At 36.9% G+C, this 12,264-nt stretch overlaps 1 protein-coding gene across 2 annotated transcripts in view; it reads right to left on the minus strand.

The window, feature by feature from the left end:
* Window positions 1-12,264, minus strand: part of LOC120531486 (lissencephaly-1 homolog) — a 134,359-nt gene that overhangs the window by 57,728 nt on the left and 64,367 nt on the right. For both annotated transcript variants that reach the window (XM_039756938.1, XM_039756937.1), the window contains exon 2: window positions 8,632-8,873. In XM_039756938.1, coding sequence (XP_039612872.1) covers window positions 8,632-8,663 — 32 coding nt within the window. In that variant the 5' untranslated portion in view covers window positions 8,664-8,873. The remainder of the gene's footprint in view (window positions 1-8,631; window positions 8,874-12,264) is intronic.

Here is a 12,264-nt window from a genome sequence, read left to right on the forward strand (position 1 = left end):
GAATGGTTCTTTGCTTTGAGTGTTGCTTTACTGAAATCTGTTTATGTATACCAGAGATACAAAGTAGAAAGATAGAGTCAGATAAAGGAATAAGGGGCAGCTCTTTTTTTTAGGTGCTTACCACTCACATGAACAATAGTTTTAAAAATAACTACAAGAATTAAAAAATTGCACTTAATTTATTCACTTTTATCGGTTACAGATTCTTTAACAGAAAAGGCAATAGATGATCCAAATGGAAAAGGATACCAGCAGAATATTAAGAGGACCTAATTTGGTCATTACAATTGTCCAAGAATTTTTTTTGTGGGGGGGTGGAGGGAGGTTGGAGAGATTTATTAATGATAAAAGCCAAAGAATGCTAAAAGCAAATGCAAGAAGATCATAGCTTAGGCTTTTAGGAAACATAATTAATGGAGATTCTTATTAGATCAAAATGAGAAGGGAATAATAAAGCATGGATAATTAAGCAGGATACCCTGACAAGAAGTAAAATTACAAGATGTGACAGAATCTGTGCTTACTTCAGGCCATTTTAGATTAGGAAAATGTAAAATGCACAGAAGTAGAAGACAAAAAATTATAGCATTAGAGTTACAATTTAAAAACACCGAATGAGAATAAAATAATTTGTCAGTAACCTAAAGCACTTGAGAACAGGTGAAAAGGGTACTACATGTTCATACTATGGACTTCCAAAAGCTTGTGCCACACTTCATGCAGAGCCATAGCAAGAAGCATTCATAGGTTATGGACTGCCAGCTGTAGAAGATACATGAACATTCCAGAATGCCAAAGAATCACATACAGTGGAGGAAATAATTATTTGACCCCTCACTGATTTTGTAAGTTTGTCCAATGACAAAGAAATGAAAAGTCTCAGAACAGTATCATTTCAATGGTAGGTTTATTTCAACAGTGGCAGATTGCACATCAAAAGGAAAATCGAAAAAATAACTTTAAATAAAAGATAGAAATTGATTTGCATTTCATTGAGGGAAATAAGTTTTTGAACCCCTACCAACCATTAAGAGTTCTGGCTCCCACAGAGTGGTTAGACACTTCTACTCAATTAGTCACCCTCATTAAGGACACCTGTCTTAACTAGTCACCTGTATAAAAGACACCTGTCCACAGAATCAATCAATCAAGCAGACTCCACACTCTACAACATGGGAAAGACCAAAGAGCTGTCCAAGGATGTCAGAGACAAAATTGTAGACCTGCACAAGGCTGGAATGGGCTACAAAACCATTAGCAAGAAGCTGGGAGAGAAGGTGACAACTGTTGGTGCGATTGTTCGAAAATGGAAGGAGCACAAAATGACCATCAATCGACCTCGCTCTGGGGCTCCACGCAAGATCTCACCTCGTGGGGTGTCAATGGTTCTGAGAAAGGTGAAAAAGAATCCTAGAACTACACGGGAGGAGTTAGTTAATGACCTCAAATTAGCAGGGACCACAGTCACCAAGAAAACCATTGGAAACACATTACACCGCAATGGATTAAAATCCTGCAGGGCTCGCAAGGTCCCCTGCTCAAGAAGGCACATGTGCAGGCCCGTCTGAAGTTTGCCAATGAACACCTGAATGATTCAGAGAGTGACTGGGAGAAGGTGCTGTGGTCTGATGAGACCAAAATAGAGCTCTTTGGCATTAACTCAACTCGCTGTGTTTGGAGGAAGAAAAATGCTGCCTATGACCCCAAAACACCGTCCCCACCGTCAAGCATGGGGGTGGAAACATTTTGCTTTGGGGGTGTTTTTGCTAAGGGCACAGGACAACTTAATCGCATTAACGGGAAAATGGACGGAGCCATGTATCGTGAAATCCTGAGCGACAATCTCCTTCCCTCTGCCAGGAAACTGAAAATGGGTCGTGGATGGGTGTTCCAGCACGACAATGACCCAAAACATACAGCAAAGGCAACAAAGGAGTGGCTCAAGAAGAAGCACATTAAGGTCATGGAGTGGCCTAGTCAGTCTCCGGACCTTAATCCAATAGAAAACCTATGGAGGGAGCTCAAGCTCAGAGTAGCACAGAGACAGCCTCGAAACCTTAGGGATTTAGAGATGATCTGCAAAGAGGAGTGGACCAACATTCCTCCTAAAATGTGCGCAAACTTGGTCATCAATTACAAGAAACGTTTGACCTCTGTGCTTGCAAACAAGGGTTTTTCCACTAAGTATTAAGTCTTTTTTTGTTAGAGGGTTCAAAAACTTATTTCCCTCAATGAATTGCAAATCAATTTCTATCTTTTATTTAAAGTTATTTTTTCGATTTTCCTTTTGATGTGCAATCTGCCACTGTTGAAATAAACCTACCATTGAAATGATACTGTTCTGAGACTTTTCATTTCTTTGTCATTGGACAAACTTACAAAATCAGTGAGGGGTCAAATAATTATTTCCTCCACTGGAACAGTACATTCAGTTACTCCATTTATGAAATGTATAAAGGCTATCTGGACTTAATTTACATTAGGGAACTGCTGTGATTCTATCTATGTGTTGCTGGACCCTAGAAAAGCTCAGCACCAAAAACATGCTAATTCACTCAAAAATAAATAATATCACAGAAGCTATCCATCAGACAGCCAAGTTTAATACCAATATGCTTTACAGTGTGGGCTTGGTTTATTTTCATTCCTACTAACTGAAATGCAATGAAAAACAAAACATAGAATAAGAATTAGGGAGAAAAGTTTTCGCCCTGTGCTCTTCACTTTCCTCTCTTTCCCTTGGGTATGGGATGAATTTGCTATTTTTAGTATTTTCTTTCTTTTTATAATTCTCTGGTGATCCTCTAGGTTGATTTTAAGTCATTTATTGTACAAGAGGTTTTTTTCTGCTTTACTGTACCTTTTAAAAATAAAATTAAAAAATACAACTTATACAGTAGATATTAAAGCAAAAACACAAAGCAAAAGTTAAAAGGGTGTTAAAAGAGAGTTAACTTCTGCTTTCTGTTGAACATGTTATTTCTGATTACTTTTGTTTATTACAGAACAAGTACACAATTTGTTGTTGGCCACAGTTTCATTTGTAATAACTTACATGTTTATAGCAGTAGAATTAATGAGTCAGGAACTAGTTTGTTTCAGTCTACTGTACCATGAGGAAAATTTGGATCAGTGCAGGCTTAATACTAATATATTTACAGGGCCCGATTTTTCAGATAAGGATTATGACGATTTATGCCACTGCACACCATCTATTGTCTTTTTTTTTTTTTAAGTTTCAAGCTGACAATTAATATTAGGCATTTTCCATCCGCAAGAACTTTATTTCAGGTACCTATGAATTCCTGTAAGTTTTAAGTCCTGGATTGCTTGTGGTCCATTGATTCCCACACTGCACAACAGTAACTGTAAACTTTATGCAAAATATGTGAAGTGCAGAGGAAAGTGACAAGATAGGAAGTGAGGCGGGTTTGGGAATTCAATGAGGGAGTATTGTGTACTAGGCATGTGGGAATAGTGATGTGGTGTGGTGTGAAGTGTGACACTTCCCATGACTGGGAGTTCACAGGAACCCTCCCCCCTCCACCCAGCCAAATATATTTCTTTGAAGTGATTGCAACTTCACTGGGGATATTATTATTTTGATGTTGTGCATGGTGTGGTACAACAGTGAGGCAGCCATATAGAATGATGTGCTGCGAAGTGCAGCACTTCACCTTCTCTGATAGCTTTTCAAACACCAAACTTACTAACAGACCTGTAAGATGGTGCAAGCGCTTGTGGTCAGTCAGTCAGCACAATTCATTCTCCCAGTCCCACCCATGATAGATCCTGGTTGGACAAATGGTACATACTGTGGAATAGGAGCTAAAAATTTGCCAGAAACTACAAGTGGACTTAATTCTTGCAGTGGAAATGCTACAAAAATTCCAGAGTTTCTAAAAAGTCACTGGTTCCTGAAAAATATTCCTTCAGTAGGAGATTGGCTATTGTTAGCAGAAATAGGCACAGCCCCATATTTACTTGGGCATTGCAATAAGTAAGACGACTGTTTTCTTTTCATCTATGTTAACAAATAAGTAGCTTATGTTACGGTGTTTATTAAATTTCCCTATATCACTTAAAATATTTCCTTAATTGATCTGGTAAGTGAGGTTTAGTTTGACTTAATATATTTCCACAGGCAATATGTGTTTATTAGTACGACTCATTAAAGGAAGGTACTCTTTGGGTTTTATGATTATTGCCATTGAAAAGTGATTTAACAAAAGCACCCTTAAATTTGGGAGGGGCGGATTTACCTTGCACCTATGGGAATGAGACAAATTAAGCTGTATACAAAATAAATAATAAATTAAAATTGGTTATTTTAAGATTAGAAAATTATACAGATACTGGTTTTACCTGCTTGGGAAATATAAGGTAAATAGAAGTCAATTTGTGGGGTTAAAAGGCTTACTCCTTTCATTTAAGTGGACAAAAGACAATTTGTGGAGTACAAGAGACTGATCTTGCTTTATTATGGGGAATTCAAGAGCATAAGGGGATATGAATTAGCTTATCTAAAATGTCAAACACACTACAGTTAAAAATACTTCAATATTTATCCAAAGGGATGGATGGAATAAATATTGAAGCTTCAGTACAGTTAATTATCATCATTTCATTTAAAACTAAAAAAGAAGCCAGCTTAGATTCCTTTTATTTACTGTAATCCTATTTAACTTTTCTATTGCCCAACGTAAAAGCAGGATACTTAACTATTTCCTCCACTTTACTTACCCTGAAAAAATTTTTTAGGGATTTTTTTTTTTTCTGGTGTAGTATTCCATCAGAGCTCACATGTTCCTTTTGGTCTTATCTACAGGCAAATGTGGGAGTTGCAAGACTTGCAAAATTTGGACCACTCATAAAAGAAAATAACTTCTAAGACAGAATCTGCAGCTATGACAAATGATGAACGGCAAAAAAAGTAATGACAGCTCTTTACTTACTTTATAAGTCCTAATGAGTCAATATAGGCATAACAAGTTGATGAGGGGCTAAGACTTTACATTGGAAGGGAACCCTCTTTCAACTATGCTTAACCAAATACGGTCTTCAAAAATGTGACCTGAGCTGTGAGGCAGCAGTGCTAACCACTGTGTCATTATGTCTCAAACATCAAAAGACACAGACAGAAAGATAACCACAAACAAAACTGAGAAAATGGCCACAACCTAGCAAGAAAATAAATAATGTATCTATCTATCTATCATTGCGCTCACAGAGATGTAATCTTCAGGGTAAAGATTGGCTATGCCACACAGTGATGGCATGGGACCAATTCATTCCATTTTTTGAAGTTGCGCTCCTCATTGTTGCTTCTGATCTATAAATGCAGAGGCTTTAAACCTTTTCCTTCCATCAAGAACATAGAAAATCCTTGTAAATAATAGCAAAAGTTTAAATTTCACAGGGTCTCATGTTTTTTTGACTCGGGAAGGGGGAGCTTGTTTTGATGAGTAAGTGAGCACACAGGGATCAGTACTACAGTATATACTAGCAAGAAGTGCTTGACTGGCACCAGTTCTCTGTACTGGCACCTCCCTATTTCAACTTCAGGGTATTGGCAAGTAAATGTATGTGTACTGGCAAATCCATAGAGCCTGTAATGCAAGGGATCAGTGTTCCTGTCACTACCTGATCTGACTATATAGCAAGGAACATAACATGCTTAAACCAGTACAATGAACCAATGCAGAACTACTTTAATAATATTCCCATTACGGTCAGTCAATGTACCCTTCAAATGAAAATACTGTAAGCCTTTTTATACAAAATAAACAAATGTGGGGTGCAAATCTGGCTAGAGTACAAATTGGGTAGTGACATCACACAAGCATGTACACATTTTAAATTATTCATGCATGAACAAAGCAGACTTTGCAGTGCCATAAAGTATGATCTAAAGGTACTTTTACAGTACCATGATTACATGATATCCGATATGGTGTTCCACAAGGCTCTATCCTGGGTCCGCTGTTATTCTCAATCTACATGCTTCCGTTATGTCAGATTATCTCAGGGCACAACGTAAACTACCACAGCTTTGCTGATGACACACAGCTGTACTTATCAATAGCACCTGATGAACCCAATTCTATTGATTCACTAACACAATGTCTGACTTGTATCTCAGAATGGATGAATAGTAACTTTCTCAAGTTAAATAAAGAGAAAACTGAAATCTTAGTGATTAGCGATAATGGATACAATGAGGCTATTAGAAATAAACTGGACACATTAGGATTAAAAGTCAAGACGGAGGTAAAAAGCTTAGGGGTAATTGTTGACTGTAATCTGAATTTTAAATCGCATATTAATCAGATCATTAGGACAGCATTTTTTCACTTAAACATAAGTAAAGTTAGACCTCTTATATCACTGAAAGATGCGGAGAAATTAGTTCACGCGTTTGTTTTCAATCGACTAGATTACTGTAACGCACTCCTCTCAGGACTACCCAAAAAAGACATAAATCGTGTGCAACTAGTGCAGAATGCAGCTGCTAGAATCCTAACTAGGAAAAGAAAATCCGAACACATTTATCCAGTTTTAATGTCACTACACTGGTTACCTGTGTCATTCAGGATTGACTTTAAAATTCTGCTTATGGTTTATAAAGCCTTAAATAATCTTGCCACATCGTATATATCGGAATGTCTAAAACCTTATATTTCAAATCGTAACCTCAGATCTTCAAATGAGTGTCTCCTTAGAATTCCAAGAACAAAACTTAAAAGAAGTGGTGAGGCTGCCTTCTGCTGCTATGCACCTAAAATCTGGAATAGCCTGCCAATAGGAATTCGCCAGGCTGATACAGTAGAGCAATTTAAAACACTGCTGAAAACATATTACTTTAACATGGCCTTTCTATAACTTCAATTTAACTTAATTTAACTTAATCCTGATACTCTATATGTTCAATTTCCTCATAATAACTATTCATGGTGGCTCTAAAATCCGTACTGACCCCTACTTTCTTTTCTGTTTCTTTTTCCGGTTTCTTTGTGGTGGTGGCCTGCGCCACCTCCACCTACTCAAAGCTTCATGATGCTCCAACAATGATGGATGGATTAAAAGGCAGAATTCTACGTGACCATCTTCATCAAGCCCTTCTGTGAGAACCCTAAATCCAAAGAGGACTGTTTCATTTATGTTAGGTAGAATGCCCAGAGGGGACTGGGCGGTCTCATGGTCTGGAATCCCTACAGATTTTATTTTTTCTCCAGCCGTCTGGAGTTTTTTTGTTTTTTCTGTCCCCCCCTGGCCATTGAACCTTACACTTATTCAATGTTAATTAATGTTGATTTATTTTGTTTTCTTATTGTGTCTTTTATTTTTCTATTCTTTATTATGTAAAGCACTTTGAGCTACTGTTTGTATGAAAATGTGCTATATAAATAAATGTTGTTGTTGATACAGTATGCATGTGTGAAAGTTCTGGAAAAGTATGATCATGTAGTGACACCTCTATCCAAGATGGCTTCTACAGTTCTGTGATGTCTAACTTCCCAAAGCATTATGGGGCAGCTTAGAAAAAAGTTTGACCAAGCTGGGCACACAGTGAAACTGCAAACATGCCTTGCCACAATAGCTGTGACATATTAACATGTAGTGTACCCATAGACCAAAATGCTCATCTAGACTCTGTTCACTTTTACATAATGATGAAATAGTCAAAACAAGAGAAAGATATCATAGCAAACAGAGGCACATCTCAAACGTGTGCAGCCAAGTAGCGCTCTCTTCTGTCACAGCGCTCATTGCAACGTACAAATTAAACGTTAAGTTTCAGTAACTTTGTGCTACTGAAATCATAAATGGATAACAGCAATTTTAGATTTTTATTTTTCTCAGTGTCAAGTCAACCAAATTTTCTTTTGCTCAATTCCTGAATACCCAACAGCAGTTTAAAAACACATGGAGTGCAGTAATACAGGGTGGTGTTTTACGAAGAAGCCCTGTGGGTTTGACCTTTGCAGCACAGGATTACACTGCTGTTCACTACAAACTTTTTAGAGGGTTGACCCCAGATGTGCATGCTCGTTTGAGAATCATATCAGGCCCTGTGAGACTAAGTAAAACAAAACTAACATTCTCAATGGGTTAAAGAAATTATTTTGTTTTTAACAGAGCTGTTTAGACAGAATCATGGAGCAAGCAAGGTTTGTTTGAAATAAAACAATAAAAAGGTAAACTAATATCCATAATCAGATGCTTACCAAGTAAACCAAGTATGGGTGCCTGCTGCTTAATTTGTCAAACCTGATAAGTACAAAGAACTTGTACCTCTTATTTTATTGATATACTGTAAACACTAAAAATGATCAGATCACAGATAGAAATGAAAATAAAGCATGGACAACCAAAAATGTCACAGAATGAAGAGGCCAACATTGCTGCTGCAGCAACCTTTGCACTTATTATGCAGTTGTGCAAAAGGTGGAGTAAAACTGGCAACAAATGGATTTAAAAAGTGCTACAAAAATGACATAAGGCAAAACAAGGCAAAATAAGCTTGGCAAATACACTTTGAATAAAGCATTTGTGTTTAGTTGTAACTGTGCACTGAAATTATGCCCAACTCTTCCAAATATAAGCCCACAAAAATTGATACAAACTTACAGTTCATCTCGTTGTCTTTGTGACAGCACCATCGCTCCTCCTTTGTCAAATCAAGGATGTACCGTGGCTGCTGTCTCCTTAGGAGGATGGAAATCTCAATTGCAGGGAGATCTGCCACTCAGTGGCTCAATAATAATAAATATAAAAAAAAAAAAAAAAAAAAAAAGCTTATCCACAAACCAGTCACCAGGAGCAGATTTGTAGACAGGCTGCAGTCATTCAACAACTCCTGTTCATTTCATCTAGAAAGAAAAAATAAAGAAATTAATTAGTTTCAAAGGAAAATGGACATAGAGCAAGATGATAAATTGGAGGCAATAAAAGATGACAATAATAACATGCTTCTCCTACTAGAATTGTAATAATTCCTTGGTAATGCGATCATCTCACTAAAAAGTACAAGTAACTGGAGAGCAGGTATTGTTAATACAGTATATGCAGAGTCGAATTACGCACACATTTATGCACACTGACTTTCAGTTTTTCTTATTAAAAACTAGAGGGCTTCACTTGTCAACCCCCAGGTTTGGTCAAGTGGAAATACAATTTATTTGTTTTGCTTTCATGAGAATTGTTATATATGCACTATGTTCACTTTTTATTTTAAAACTTCCGTAAAAATTTCTTTAAACACTTTTGTTCTTTTGAGATCCAAAATACTGAATCTTTTAAATGAGGTCCGTGAGACATGTGTTTAATGACATTGTACCATAATTTAGGACAGGTTTCTCCGTTTGGAATATCAGCACAGACAAATCGATCTACATCATCATCAGTTAATAATGTAGTTGGCAAAGTAACCAATAAATGCATGCGAGTCAAACCCCGTGCTTGAAATTCGATGATGTAAATGTATGCTCTGATTTGCCTGAACACCATTTTGAGTTCATTCAATAAAAATAAGACTTTCTGATAAAACAATCTACTTATGACAGTGGGAATATCCAAAGCCGATGTAGCCGGTGGCATTGTTCTCAAGAATCTGTGGATTTCACGTCATTGTAATGAATAAATCTGGCTGACCAATAATTCTGGATATTGTCATTGCATCATGATCTAACTGTTGCAATGCTCTTGGACTACCTTTATATGATGAAGGTAATATTACTGCTGCACCTATTTTGAATTTGTCAAATTGATTACCATTGATATTTGAATTTTGAACGTGATCAATGAGACCTTGCATATGTTCCCTTCTAAGTTTAGCTTGATTCGATTTAATAAAGAAGAGACGACTAGCTTCGACTTCTACATACACATTAATAATGTAATGTTGCTTTTGTTTCATATTGTATACGACCATCCTGTTTTGCCATCTGGAAATAGTAAATAGTAAAGGATCTGAATTTGGTGATGTATTTGACAGAAATGACGAATCGTGCTTTGCCTTTGGATATACACGAATATCTACACTATCTTTGACATCTCTGTCTTTCGAAATTATTATCGCTGACAATTTATCATATGTTGGTTTATTATAAATGCAACTGTGATCTTTCGGATTCAGATAGAAATCCAAGACAATTTCTTTGTCCATGTTCTCTACATAAATGTTGTGTAAAGTGACATATACTTGTGGACATGTGGATTTGTATCCATTATTGGCTATATAATTTCTAGTACATCAGATTGTTTAACTCTTTCGATTCTATGTTGCAGCGCTTCTTCCTGATCATAAATATACACCTGACCAAATTGTGTTTTTTACTAAAGTAAACTTGTCGCAACTTTAATTGTTGTGGGACCACAGATTATCATAGAGTACGGTCCATTATTGTGTAAATCAACGTTTTGTGCACTGAATGATGCAAATGCAAAAAGATTATTATAGACACGCATGTTTTGCCTATAGTGTTTGTGGATTTCCTCGTTTACCAAACAACAAATCTCGGAGACACCTCTTCATTGGGAAGTAGCAGTACTTTTCCCAGATGGCAATACGAATTCGCTGATCTAAGTGTCTCTGACTTAAAATTAAAGCCTTACAATATCTACATACTTCCGACAGATCACCTATGTTCATATATTCGATCAGTGTTTGCTGTTCCGTTATTTTACAGAGTAATAATTTTCGTTTGTTAGCGCTAATGCGATCTGTACTGTCCTTTTTTTTGACACTTTCGAATTTTTGAACTTGCTCTGTGTGTATGGTGGCAGAGTTTTTTTCTTGAGTCTTTCGAATTCCACTACTGTCATAATCTGTAACCTGCTCTGCATGTGTAAGGCGCCAACGTTTTTGAAAGTCTTTATGAAATTCTACTGTGTCTTGTACTCTTTGTGTTTTATTTCTGACCCCTACTGGACCTGCAAGGTTTTCAATTCCAATTGTTCCAAGCTGATTATTACTGTCCTTAGTTTGCGATGCTGCCCTTTCTTCTTCGCTTTTTAGACTACCATGATCTTGTTTGACAAGTCACCATCTCACAGGAACATGCTTCCAATGGATGTTAGTATGACGTGCCTTGACCGTGCTGCGGGAAGTGTCTCTGCCTCTATGAAGTCTCTCTGTCTCTCTTCAAGATAATTTCTTGTCACAAGTTTTTCTTTTATAATAGAGAGAAATGGCACTGTTTAAGTGTAGACAAAGGCTGATAATTTCTGGGCTAAATTTAAATGACAGCTAAACAGGCCCATTAATAATTCATGTTGTGATGAATTGACACCCGCACCAAAAATAAGCTCAGGCTGAAAACATTTAAGCATCTGGTAAGTGTTCTGTCACACGTGTAACATTAAAAAATGTTTATTTTAAGAAATTAAGTAAATTGCTGTGTTACAGGAAGTACATGTAGCCTTTAAAAAATGTTTGCTTATATAGATCAAACCATTTTTTGTACTAACTCCTCCAACTAGCCGAAGCCCGTCATAGCATACGGCGGTGTAAAAATAGGAAGGGAAAACGTTGAGAAAGGAATTCAGTATAACAAAGGCTTAGGAAACTACCGTTGCAGTATAACGAAAATAGCAAGGAGCGAAACCAATGCCAATGGTCGAGAGAGTACCTTCTTGTAGCAGGCTACGGAAACCAGACATATATAGATAGACGCCAGATTCACTGTGTTGTCCAGTCAACACGATAAGTCAGCACCTCCGCCCTATTGCGAGTGCTAAAAGTGCCATTTAAACTAATACAGGTAGACGTGGAAACCGGGATTTCTGATGAAAAAACAATAACTTTAACAGTATCATTTACATACAACAGATTTTGGCGAATCACTTACATGTAATTATTTACAGTAATCCCACCTTGATCGCGGGGGTTGCGTTCCAGAACCCCCCGCGATAGGTGAAAATCCACGAAGTAGAAACCATATGCTTGTACTCTCCCACACTGTTTATAAATATTCTCCGCAGTTATACAGTAAACCCTCGTTTATCGCAGTTAATCCGTTCCAGACTCTACCACGATAAATGTATTTCCACGAAGTAGGATTCTTTATTTATAAATCTAATATTTTCGCAGTTAGAGCATAGAAAACCTGTTTACGACCTTCTAAATACATTTTTTAACATTATTAGAGCCCTATAGACATGAAATAACACCCTTTAGTGAAAAGTTTAAACTGTGCTCCATGACAAGACAGAGATGACAGTTCTTTCTCACAAATAAAAGAGAATGCAAACATATCTTCC

The sequence above is a fragment of the Polypterus senegalus genome, chromosome 6 (assembly GCF_016835505.1).
Source record: "Polypterus senegalus isolate Bchr_013 chromosome 6, ASM1683550v1, whole genome shotgun sequence".
Classification (NCBI taxonomy): domain Eukaryota; kingdom Metazoa; phylum Chordata; class Cladistia; order Polypteriformes; family Polypteridae; genus Polypterus; species Polypterus senegalus.